At 40.2% G+C, this 12,711-nt stretch overlaps 1 protein-coding gene across 1 annotated transcript in view; it reads right to left on the bottom strand.

Moving 5' to 3' along the window:
• The window catches only part of LOC124035651 (mucin-5AC-like), a 16,999-nt gene extending 4,288 nt beyond the window's left edge, over positions 1-12,711 (bottom strand). Inside the window, exons 1-29 of the mRNA XM_046349212.1 lie at positions 12,659-12,711; positions 12,287-12,349; positions 11,009-11,270; positions 10,615-10,729; positions 10,263-10,353; positions 10,059-10,165; positions 8,646-8,862; positions 8,425-8,550; positions 7,908-8,025; positions 7,671-7,809; positions 7,024-7,134; positions 6,812-6,881; positions 6,441-6,578; positions 6,173-6,337; positions 5,926-6,020; positions 5,571-5,697; positions 5,207-5,462; positions 4,981-5,033; positions 4,599-4,699; positions 3,648-3,799; positions 3,433-3,571; positions 3,013-3,123; positions 2,384-2,563; positions 2,003-2,242; positions 1,766-1,922; positions 1,521-1,649; positions 673-823; positions 513-556; positions 195-425 (exon numbers count right to left, since the gene is read on the bottom strand). Of these exons, the coding sequence (XP_046205168.1) occupies positions 195-425; positions 513-556; positions 673-823; positions 1,521-1,649; positions 1,766-1,922; positions 2,003-2,242; positions 2,384-2,563; positions 3,013-3,123; positions 3,433-3,571; positions 3,648-3,799; positions 4,599-4,699; positions 4,981-5,033; positions 5,207-5,462; positions 5,571-5,697; positions 5,926-6,020; positions 6,173-6,337; positions 6,441-6,578; positions 6,812-6,881; positions 7,024-7,134; positions 7,671-7,809; positions 7,908-8,025; positions 8,425-8,550; positions 8,646-8,862; positions 10,059-10,165; positions 10,263-10,353; positions 10,615-10,729; positions 11,009-11,270; positions 12,287-12,349; positions 12,659-12,695 (3,925 nt within the window). The 5' untranslated portion in view covers positions 12,696-12,711. The remainder of the gene's footprint in view (positions 1-194; positions 426-512; positions 557-672; positions 824-1,520; positions 1,650-1,765; positions 1,923-2,002; positions 2,243-2,383; positions 2,564-3,012; positions 3,124-3,432; positions 3,572-3,647; positions 3,800-4,598; positions 4,700-4,980; positions 5,034-5,206; positions 5,463-5,570; positions 5,698-5,925; positions 6,021-6,172; positions 6,338-6,440; positions 6,579-6,811; positions 6,882-7,023; positions 7,135-7,670; positions 7,810-7,907; positions 8,026-8,424; positions 8,551-8,645; positions 8,863-10,058; positions 10,166-10,262; positions 10,354-10,614; positions 10,730-11,008; positions 11,271-12,286; positions 12,350-12,658) is intronic.

Here is a 12,711-nt window from a genome sequence, read left to right as displayed (position 1 = left end):
CAGGGATTACATTACAGTTATTTAGTTGAACTTAAAACAAACAAACAATTTTAAATTATGTAAAAACATTTAATTATGGGGCATAATTAGCAATGTTCTTAGCCATTTTGATCACAAAAGATACCTGCTGTAGTTTTTATATTTCACACATCAACTAATTCACAGTCATTCAAGTCTTAGACTCAAGTACCCACCAGTTGTGGGTGTTGAGAAAGTAAAGACAGTTGTTGTCACTGTAGAGGATGGAGTAGAGTTAGGAACAGATGGAGTTAAAGTTGGAGTTGGAGTTGAACATGGGTAAATGTCCCTCTGAGTGGTTCCATTCTTCCCACAGATGGCTGTGATACAACTGCCGTGCCCATTTGTGGTGTGATAGATGATATGCCCATTGGGGTATTTGTTCCCATTGTAGGTGCAAGTGCAAGCTGAAAGGGTAAGATATATGTTAGGGTACTGGAATGTTGCAGAAATCACGTATGTGTTGTTCTTTTGGTTGAAGGATCTGTTCATACCTTGTACATCGTATTTGCAGTCCACTGTCACAGAATTACAATAGCTTTGGAAAAAGAAGCATTTACAATTCTACTTAGTTTCATTCTTGACACTCAAACACAGTTACAGTGTTCACAATTTTAGCCAAGACCAAGATTATCTGTATTACAAAAGGCATACCATGTCTGGCAGTTTTCTGTGGTCTGTACTTTTTCTCCATTATTGTAGTGTTTTCCATCTCTGCCATAGCAGCCACACTGCTCCTTCTCCACACACTTCATTATATCTTCATCAAAGAAGGGTTGAGCAGGAGGACATTTTGGATAGCAACCTAAAGAAGAAGAAAAATAGTCAAATATTAATGATCAAAAAGCTATTTATTGATAGAGGGATATGGTGAAGAAACACAGTGAATAGAAATGGAGTGAAAATGTAAGAATATCTAAAAATGACCTCAGACAGTTATTCTTCTAAATACTTGATGATTGTAAAACTGGAATAGTCCAACAAAAAGACAAAATAAATGAATAGACTACAGATCAAGTTCTCTAGAGATCAAGTTTATACTACAGTTATACCACCAACACCAGGCACACAAACTCTTTACTATCAAGCTGAGCCATATACTTGCTGGATCACTTTCCAGTTAGCATGGTTTGGTAAAAGATGTAGCCTGCATTTCTTTCACACTGCCAATTCCGTTCAGATAAAATATACACTTGTTTTACCCCAATGTTTGTCAACAAAACAAATGAAATCAAACACTGTATAGCCTCAAAACATGGTTAAAACAATACTTTTTATGTCATGAATTGTCAGCCCTTGCATCCATAGCTCTGTCTATGGATTTGAGAGTGGTTACAATTTTCCTGGGCCTTCCCTCAGCTTTTTACCTAAGCAGAGGCGGGGTGGCGACTTTGTTATCGTTTCAATTAAGGACTCTAGCTTCAACATTAAATAAATACTAAGTACCTGTTATAGGAAATTGTAGCTACCCAAAATAGATCCTAAATGAATGTCTACTGTACCTTCAAGAGGTGGTATCTGAGTTGAGCAGCTCCCGGAGGGATTCCTGCAGGTCTTCATACACTGAGCTCCACATGCCTTGTAGTGCCACTCACATTCTCCAGGGGGGTTGTAGTAATCACAGAACAGTGCTGTATGTGGTGGACAAAAGCTCTCTGTAAGTATTATCTTCAATTCAGTTTAAACTGACTGGATGAAGCCTGTTTTTATGTCAGCACTTAAATGAATGGAACATTTAGAAACTCACGGCAGATTTGTGGGCTTCTCCAGGCTATGCAGGCTCCAGCCTCATTACAGGCCTCTGCATAAGCTGCCACAGCGGTACAGAAACACTCACAGTCTCCACCACTGTCGCAAGCACACGAGTCTGTCACACAAGCATCGTAGAAAGGAGAGGGGTCCACCTAATTGGAAAACAGATCTTATTTGACATGATCACATCAAATTCCAAAACATTCAGTGAACGACTAAAGTCTAAACCTACTTTAGAATGGCAGTCTGTGAAAACTTTGCTCTGTATGATGCTGCACTGCTTCTGTGACCAAGACTGCCTGTAAGGGTTGGCAGTACAGGGGCTCCTTTTGTTCTTTGCATCGGGGCAGCTTGCAGAGACTTTCCAGCTGTTTCCAAAGTCTAGAGGGTTGACAACTACTGCCTGGCTCCTGGTAGTGAAGTCATTGTTTGCATTGCCATCATAGTTTCCACAGAGACCACAGACATGTCCCTGAAGAGGACATAGCAAAAGATTCAGTTGAGTGATAAAAAGGAGTCATAACAGACTTGTGAATATCAGTTGATGGAACATCAACTGACTACACCCATATTTTAATATCTAATGTGTCATCCAATCAAAGTTGAAATGTACCTTGAACTGTGGGTTCAGTTTGATGAACATGCTTGTTTTCCTGTCCCACATGAGAATCAACCCATTATTGGCTTCAATCACAAGGTAGATGCCCATTGTGCGAATCTGGTAAGGAACCGCCTCCCCTGTATTTCTCTCAACGACTTGGTAGTTCCCTTCTGTCAGAATTAGTTCATTGTTCTGAAAGAGAATTTTTTTTTTTATAGTTTGAGTATGCAGTTAAGATATTAATTTATGTAATTACTCATCATGTTATAATGTATGCCATAATGTTCATTTTTTTGCCAGGCCTAATGAAGCTTTGATTTATGTGTTTTATAGTATGTATGTATGTATGTATGTATGTATGTATGTATGTATGTATGTATGTGTGTATGTATGTGTATGTATGTGTGTATGTATGTATGTATGTGTGTATGTATGTATGTGTGTGTGTGTGTGTGTGTGTGTGTGTGTGTGTGTGTGTGTGTGTGTGTGTGTGTGTGTGTGTGTGTGTGTGTGTGTGTGTGTGTGTGTGTGTGTGTGTGTGTGTGTGTGTGTGTGTGTGTGTGTGTGTGTGTATGACCGAATATTAGTAGTCTTGGCTTCAGTAATGGTATGTGCCAGAAAGAAAGCAGGAATCTAGTTACCCCCAGGAAGAGCTTAATGGCCTTGGAGCAGGTGGTGCCTGTCGTTCCACAAGGGATGTTCTCAGTGATGACCCTGAAGCTGCCGTTGGCATTGTTGCTACCACAGTAGTCCTGTTTAAGGTTTCAGTCATAAATTTAACAACAGCCAACATAGTATTTTGGTGGATGGAGCATTATCTCCAACAATACATGTTGTAAGTCAATCACTGAAATAGTGAAAAGGTTCCGCTTGTTGGGAATGCTACAGCAACATCTACAAAGCAACAGCAGATCATGGCCAAACAGTTTCAAATATTGCTATTCAGACTCCCCAGAAACACCTACAGTATATACCTTAAAACAATTAACACAAACCCTTATTGTTCAGCATGTAATATTGGTGATGATCACTTAGACTAGCAAGAAACCCTGCAAGCATACCTTTGTAAGTGTGTATTCACAGTCTCCTTCGAAAGTGAATCGTTTCCCATCAAAAGTAATGTAGTGTCCATCTCCATAAATGGCACAGGTTCCAAGGCACAGGTTAGTTGTGCACTGCCATTTTCTGTCTTTACAAGTGCTGAAAGTGGCAAAAACAGATATCAGACTGAAGTCTTAATTGGTTTAAAACCCCAATTGAGGCAAGATAACCTTACCAGGTATTGCAGTCGACCTTGATTCTGTCTCCTGGTTGGTAAGTAGCTCCATTGTGAGAACAAGGACAAAGGTCTGGCTTGATGCAGCCTCCTTTTCCATCGGATACCAGTCCAGAGGGACACATACAGCCTGATATGCACTCTGTGCTGATCTGTAAAGTGAAAATGATTGATTTGAAAATCTGCTGTGTAAAAATTGTGTTAACTTCCGCTCAAATGCGTGGAGTCTGGTGGACCAGAAGGTCAAACTTGGCCTTCATTAGCCATTAGCCAATACAGACAGACCAGGAGAAACTCCCAGGGCATAGGCATTGGCTTATTCAGCTTAATCTACCAACCAATCATCTCCCACAACACCTTCCTCCTAACCCTCCCCCATACGTTAGCACACCACAAGCACAGAGCTACACCTAGCAGTCGTATGGTTCGCTCAAATTAAATGATAACAAATACTTTACTCAGTAAAGATACTCCCATGGAAGTATATGGTTACTCCCACTAAGGACAAAATTAAATCGTTGATGTACCAAGCTTATATGTTCTGTGCGCAATAGCTTGGATATGTGGTTAACTGTATGTTAATATAAAAATATATATTTTTTTTAAATGAAAGTTTATATTTTACACTCAATTTCTATTCACAATCCTATGGGCATTATATGACTATACACTGAGTGTAGAAAACATTAAGAACACCTCCTCTTTCCATGACATAGACTGACCAGGGGAATCCAGAAAGCATTGATCCCTTACTGATGTCACTTGCTAAATCCACTTCAATCAGTGTAGATGAAGAAAAGGAGAAAGTTAAAGAAGATTTTTCAATCCTTGAGACAATTGAGACGGATTGCGTATTAATATCAATATTAGGAAGGTGTTTTTAATGTTTTGTACACAAGCTTATATCCGCTGTGCAGAATGGCCTGGAGACGAGGTGAATAGGGGACTTACACAGGCCATATCCAGAATGTTGCAGCTCTTCTGACACTCTAACCCTCTCACTCCTGGGCTTGCATTGGAGCAGTTGAAGAAAACCATTGGTGCAACACATGCTGTGAAAATAAAGGGAATTCATGTGTCATGACTCTGTTGTGTCTTTCACCAAATCAATATGCTCTGTAAAGTGTGTACTAGGATGGAGAGATGATAATTCAACATGCACATAGCCTGATTATATTGCCAATAGCATACTATTATCACACACCATAAATGTATATAGGATTTGGAAGATTGCCATTAAAAGAATGGACTTATTTCAAATTCAGTGTTGCCTGGCACAGTACAATAGCTCAAAATTGTGAGTTGTTTTGACAATTAATATATATGAACTTACATGGCTGATCGGGTGAATCTCCAATGCAACGGAGTTTTCCCTCCTTGCAGGTGCTGAAATAAAATGTTGTTAATGGTACTTGAATGTTGCTATGCTCACTATGGGAAATCAAGGCCCAAGGCTCTTGGTTCATAAAGTCTCAAAAATATGCCTTTGAAATAAAATGTGTAGTGAATTACATTGATATACAGCTTGAGTATAGGTAGGTAAATAACTCGGCCCATACCACATGGTTCCATCCTTGCTGATGACCTCTCCAGGGGACACCACTGAGCCCTTGTAATAACAAGGGCAGCTGGCTGGTGGAACACACTTGCCCTCATCATCCAGGTAGGTTCCCTCAGAACAGACACACCCATCCACAGGCTCGAAGGTGATTGAACAGGTAAAGTCAGAGTCGCTGTAGCAGCGGCAGGAGCGATCACTGCTTTTTATGCTGTAGCTGTAGACCATGGTGCTAGGGCACGAGGTGGAGTATTTGTCTGGGGATGGCAACAATTAGTGTTTGATGTAAATATTTATAATATTTGTATCTTATTCTCCCACAATTGACACATCTTCTTAGGTATTATGGTGTGATTGTCACTCACTGCAGATAGTGTCCCTCCAGCCAGTGAGCTGGATACCCTCGGCAGCACAAGCGTGGACATAAGAGGAGACGGCAGCACACATGCAGTCCTCGCTCTTCTCACAGTTACAGCTGTCATACATGCAGTTCTGAATAGAAAACCACAGTCAGACCAGCATCCATATTATACTGTACAATAGTTTTTATTAATTGTGTGTGCATAATATGCACAAATTCTGTGCAGATACACAATACCTAACAGCAAGCAACGTAATTCTCAAATTCCCCATAACAGCTGGCATCACGTTACATCCATTTGTGAATTAGTTCTGCTCAGGAAATTGTGTGAAATGAATAGTATGGTGAAATGGTCTCACTTCTTTGTACATGTCTGGGCTTATTGCTGTGTGGCATTTAGCAAACAACCCTTTAGGATCAGCCAGTTGAGAGCACCAGTGCTGGGCATATTTCTCTGAAAAAGTGAAAAAATAAACCACAGTTAGGCCAACTTTAAGAAACACTTGCATCGTTCTCTGGATAAGAGCGTCTGCTAAATGACTTAAATGTAAATGTTCTCCATAACAATTAAAACAGACATGGAAAGGTGATAAACCATGCAGATACCATTGTCAAGACTTAAACTGCAGGGGCTTTCAAAGCTACTCTTGATGTCTGGGCAGCTGGCCCGTGTTTTCCAGGTGTTTGCAAAACCAATGGCTGTGCCCTCAGTCACTCCGCTCAGGACCTTGAAATCATCTCCTTGGTTGTTGTTGAAGTTTCCACAAAGACCTGTAGGGTGAGCATGTATTTATATACAGGGAATATAAATCATTCCCAGAACATGAACACCTCAGTGGACTGTGGTGGTTGGTCAACGGATGATGAGACATACCGCAAGTTCTCTGCTGCCAAACGGTGCTTGCAGCAATATAGACCTGCATGATTGGTGAGAGTTGGATTTCCAACTGGAGGCCAAAGGTGGTCTGGACAATGACGAAAAATGAGGAGGCTCTGAAAATAGTTACTCCAGCTATAAGGAACAAAGGGAAGAGGAAGGAATGAGTAAGATTCAGAATTTAATGTTAAGTAATATATATGTGTCAGTGTTGAATGATAAAGCTGCATCACCATCACAACATTCCCATGTATCATTATGTATTCCCCATACAATGATGTGCTTTAACTGCAGGACACAAGTTTCATGTATGCCTAGTCATGACTACATTGATTGTACTGTATGTTTAATGTGCAACTGTAACTTACCAGCAGAAAAAGGCAGCTGAGAATAGATTCCATTTACAAAGGCTTTTCCATTGGGTTGCATGTTGATCACCTGCATAGAGGGGCGTTGTTTAACCATATGCTTATTCATGATATTCAAATTATACATTAAAGTCTAAAACCTAACAACACTAGGGAAAAAAACCATTTACTGCAGTCAAAGGCTGATAGCATGTCAGTCAAAGAATACTTACAGTGGCTCCTTCTGAGAGGGACAGGGTAACAGCCTTTAGACAAGTCTCACTGTCAGAAAGCCCACACTGCACCAGATCACCCAGTACAGTGAATTGCATCCCATCACAGTCCTGAAAAAAACATAAATAAGTTGTTACAAATATTTCCCTTAATGAAAGGAAATATCCTTTGAATTATTTTGAAAAAGGAATATCTCAGTGTAAAACAAGAGACAGACTAAACATGAACAACCCACATTTCTCCATAGATAAATGTATCAACGCAAGATGATTAGTACTGTTCTATATGAGGGCTCCGCAACTCTGTTCCTGGAGAGCTACTCTCCTGTGGGTTTTATCTCATTCCGCTGTTGTAACTAACCTGAATCCGCTCATCAACCAGCTTAATATTAGAATGAGGTGTGCTAAATTAGGGTTGGAGTGAAAACCTACAGGGGGGTAGCACTCCGGGAACATGGTTGGAAAGCCCTTTTCTATATTACAATTTTCATCATAAAAACTGGATATATCAGAAGAAAAGTAAAGAAGATGGAGGCAAAGCTGTAATACAGACATAATAACTACAAAGAAGGTAGCAAGTTTCAAAATGTATTTAATGTGAATGAGATTCATGCACACAGAGCTTTGGTGAGGAAACTGTACTGTACCTTGGTCAGAACATAAGAGCAGTCCCCATGGAAGGTGTAGGTTTTTCCATCGTAGGTGTTGATGTGGGATCCGCCCTCCACAGCACAGGTGCCAGGACAGTCCTTGTCCACACACTTCCACTGACCACCAGCACAAGAACTAAGGGTGAAATATAAATTATTCAATGGAACTTACAAATGGTCACCCCTGGAATACCTTTTAGACTCAAGTCAGAATTCTTAGCCTGGTTTTCTTACCAATCTTTACAAGTGCTTGAATAAGACTCTCCGGGTGCGTAGGTTTTTCCATTGTGGCGGCAGGAGCATTGACTCAAGGCGATACAACCGTTCTTGTTGACGTCATCAAAAACAGTTCCTTTGGGTGAGAGCATACATGTGTTTATTATGTCTCCATCCCAACCTACTGCCCTACATAGGCAACACCTAGTAACGATGTCTTTTGTTTTACTCCAAAATCTAAATTCACAGTATTTTTCTGTCTCGACAGACAATTTCTGAATCTCCATGACATATTCTGATCAACTGGCTTGTCCTTGTGTCAGGAACTAAATACCACATTAATCAGATAGTATACCAGGCCATTACAAAACACCAAACTCGTAATTGCCTTTGTAACGCAACAGAGTCCAGTCCACAATATGGAATCAATTGCTTTGCATTCTATCAGTATACAGTCTGCTCCATTCCAATGGATTTTTATTACATCTCTTTGAAGAAGAGGATGTGCAGAGAACGTTTAAATATGTCTGCCTACCTGGAGGACAAAAGCAGCCATCTGAGCAGTGGTCCTCACACAGCTGGCCTCTCTCAGGGTTGGAGCAGGTGTCAACACAGGGGTTTCCACACTCCTGGTACTCCATGTTGAAGGGGCATGTCTTATCTGCAAAGGTAAGGTTATGTCAAAATATGAGTACTCTGTTGCAACCAACCAATGTGCGATTTGAATGTTGATACGGGGAGTAAGGGCATGCTTACAGCAGAACTGTTCAGTCCTCCATTGTTTGGGCTTCCCCCCTGCGTGAACACACTGACGGGAGTACTCTGAGATGGTGTTGCACAGGCAGAAGGAGTTGGTGCTGTTATCACAGTGGCACAGGTCAGATACACAGGCCTCAACAAATGAGTCGATGGCCAACAAGTCCTTACAGCTGCTGAAGGCAGGACCGGAGAGCAACTGCTCACAAACTGGTTTCTATCAAACAAAAACAGAGAGATGTTATAATTAGGACATATACAGTGGAGTCTGAAATGATTGACACCCTTGATAAAGAAGAGCAGAAATTACTGTATAAAATAAATGCAAAACAGATTTGGTCAAATATATTATTTTATATTTATACGATTGCTTCTAGAATGAGATTTTGTTTGAAAAGTAAATAAAAATAATCTCAGAAAGGTAGGGGTCAAAATGATTGACATCCCTATTTTCACTGTCTTTTTCAGTACTTCATCTTGTGAGGATAACTGCAATAATCGTTTTTCCAAAATGTTTTAGGAGTTGGAGAACAAATTAGGACCACAGGAGGTTGGTGGCAACTTAATTGGGGAGGACGGGCTCGTGGTAATGGCTGGAGCGGAATTAGTGGAATGGTATTCCCTTTACTCCGTTCCCGACATTATTACAAGCCGTCTTTCCCTCAGCAGCCTTCACTGTTTAGGATCTTTGATGTCCCTTTGTCTGTTCTTATGGACTGCCCTCTTTAATTCAAACCCAGATTTCCAATGGGCTTCAAAGAGAGACTGAGATGGCCATTGCAAAAAGGGGCTATTTTGCTTCCACTGGTCCTGGGGCTCTTGTAAAGATCAATCATGAACTTTACCCAGTACCTGGACATTTTTGCCAAAACCTTGTTGCCACTGCCACTTGGCCTTCAGTGGATCTTCCAGCAATACAATAACCCCATGCACACATCAAATCAACTCAGTCTCAGAACTTGACACCCATTGAAAATCTCTGGTTTGAATTGAAGAGGGCCGTCCATAAGCACAGACAAAGGATATCAAGGATTTTGAAGGATTCTGTATGGAGGAATGGTCTAAAATCCCTCAGAATGTGTTCTCCAACTCATAAAACATTTTAGAAAATGGCTCAGTGCCATTATTTGCAAGGTGTGGTATTGAAAGGTATTGAAAACAGGGGTGTCAATTATTTTGACCCCTGACTGGAGAGAAAGAAAATATTACTTTAAAAACAAAATCTTTTTCTGTATTAGTATAAAATAATATAATTTTCCAAGTAATGGAGCACACAATATACTGTAGCAGTATACAGTCATTTTTGCAAATCTTTATCAGGGAGTCAGTAATTTCGGACCCCACATGTTGTTAAGTACACAGCAGCCTAGCCAATATCCCTATTCTTATCATAAGCAATAAAGTGTAACCTACCAGATTGGGGCATTTCTGATTTGAAGGCAGTATGTTTTCAGTACAGCTTTCAGTGGGACCATCCAATTTCCAGAAGTTTCCGAAGTCGACAGCGGACAATTTCATACCTTTGGCATAAAAATAAATCCAATTATTGTTAAATGTCAACTGTATTCCAAATAATAGGCAATGGTTGATGTGTTGATAATGTCAGTGAAAATGTACCATGGCTATAGAACTCATCAAATTGCTGAATTGCATTAAAATCTCCACATAGACCACAGGTCTTATTTCTGAATTTGATGTCCATCTCCACCTGAAATAGAAGACCATTAGACATTTCAGGGTGACATTTTACCTCCATAACCGCACAACACTCAACAAAATGGGAAATGACTGTAACAAAACAAATATTTAACAGGAGTGACAACCTATTCCTTAATAAAATAACTATCGATTAGGACTACCTTAACTGTTGTTAACACAGTGCCCACCACAGCACAAATGTAGACATTGACCACACCGCAAAACCTAACTCCACCTAGAAATATTCATAAATGCATAATTGTTGTACTACCAAGAAGGAATCATCCTGGTTCCATATGGCTACCAATCCCAGTTTTGCTTTGATCTTGATGTAGGAGGGAGTCTCTTCAATGAGAATACCAGACTGGCTGAATGGTAAGGTGGCACTGGAGGAAGAGGAAGACAAAGCATTAGATTCAACTAGAACTTAGTCAGACCAACCAATTTTACATTAGCTCAATTGACTTCATTTTGAGACATTTTCATTGGTACTTTAAAAACAACATTCTCATCTCTTTCACTGTAAATATGTGCTTGAGCATAATTACACAGTATAAGGTTGAGTCTAATCTGTTAAGTCAACGCGACTGGGACAACAATATGACATCCAACTACTTGAGCACTGATTTAAAAACAGCTACATGAGAAATGATTGAGGAACTTACTTATTCCCATTAACAACAATGGAACCCTTGGAAAGCTCCACCACTACACCATCCAGCTTCATGGTGATCTTGCTAATGGTGGGCTGGTTGTCCACCACCTGCCGCCTCATCTGGATGTTGAAATCCTCATAACTGCTATGGCACAGTGAGGTCACAACATAGTTGCAGGTGGAGGGGAGCTGAAAGATGTCTCCGTCAAAGGTCTTGAAGTGGTAGTTACCCCACGTACTGCAGACTTGGCCATTATGTATAGGACTCACTCCTGGGAAAAAGGAAAAACAATTCAGCTATGATAGCATACAACTCAGCAGGTTTTATCTTTAGATATTTAGAAAGAAATGAAAAAGTAAAGTAAAACCCTGCCCCTCGTAAAACCTTGCTTTTAACTAGGAGTCCATTGGTTGACTGCTAGATATGCTTTACTCACTCACCATAAGAGTCTACTGACACACCAGTGTGTCAATCTAATTAACATAATACAAAAATCCCCACCAAAATCTGTCAGTTTAAGCTAAGGATATCTTTTTTTTTGCATGGGCTGTGTCTCAATCCACCGCATCCACCTATGTCCACCTTCCGCATCTGAGGTTGTAAGTGGCAGAGCTACAGAGCTGTTTGTCACACCAGGGTACATCCTGAAAATCGGTATTCTCACAAAAACGTCTTTAGCCTCCAAACGATTTTGCCTACTAGCTAATATGACCACTCTATGGTGTCATGGAACTCGTCTTATGTCGGTACCGCCGATGTGCCAACTTCTGTCTGAGCAGTTTGGTCTTCGACCTCCACAAGTGTCACGGGACTCGTCTGAAGTTAACCCATACAAATGATTGGAATTATGGAGGTAGTTTTGTGCCAACATAAAAAGGTGGTTAAATATGTGTACAAAAAACACAAATATTTCCTGAGATTTTGTGTCTCCAGACACTTCAAAACCGTATTCCTTAGGATACATTTTTTGGCATTTACAAATGTGTTATTCAAGGCGTTTCTATGGGATATAGTAGTAAATGCCAAATTCAATATTTGATCAACTAAACAACCAAGACTTTCCAATCTCTATTTATGAACTTGAACAACAAATGAATAATCTAGTGTTCCTTCACGGTTTTCAAATCAGCTAATCCACAAAACCTGTTGCACTACTTGTTATGACTGTCTCCATCATGGTTATTGTCCTTTCACCATTGTCTATAGATATGTAAGGCTGCAGTGTTAATAATTGTCATCATCCTCAGGGCTCATGCATCTGTATAGCACATGTATTATGAAGCTTACCTGCAATCTCAGGTATCCTTGACATTGAGGGGATGATGTTAACTGTGGCCTTTGATGTATCCTCTGAAATCAAAGTGTATGTTATTACGTTACATGAAGTTTTACTGTAAATCATTATGGAATCCTGTATATTTCAGGCTCTGTTATGTAGTTCTCTTTCCAATCCTATATTTACCTGTTCATCAATCATAACCCATGCTTAAAAGGCACATAAAGGCAGGACTGAGCATATTCCCTCATTGTTAGGCTGTCCAATGAGATAAACATTGGAGCTATTATGAGAGCGCTATGACATACAGTAACATACAGTTTAGCCCTGTCAACACTAAAGCACAAGGTTTCATGTAAATCAAAATCATGGATTCTACCTACCACTTTGAGAGGCAGTTAAACCAATCGCCAGAGCCATCCATATTAACACCCAT

Source organism: Oncorhynchus gorbuscha, linkage group LG05 (genome assembly GCF_021184085.1).
Source record: "Oncorhynchus gorbuscha isolate QuinsamMale2020 ecotype Even-year linkage group LG05, OgorEven_v1.0, whole genome shotgun sequence".
NCBI classification, from domain to species: Eukaryota; Metazoa; Chordata; class Actinopteri; order Salmoniformes; family Salmonidae; genus Oncorhynchus; species Oncorhynchus gorbuscha.
The sequence above is the reverse complement of the archived record's forward strand: the minus strand, read 5'-3'. Positions and strand labels throughout refer to the sequence as shown.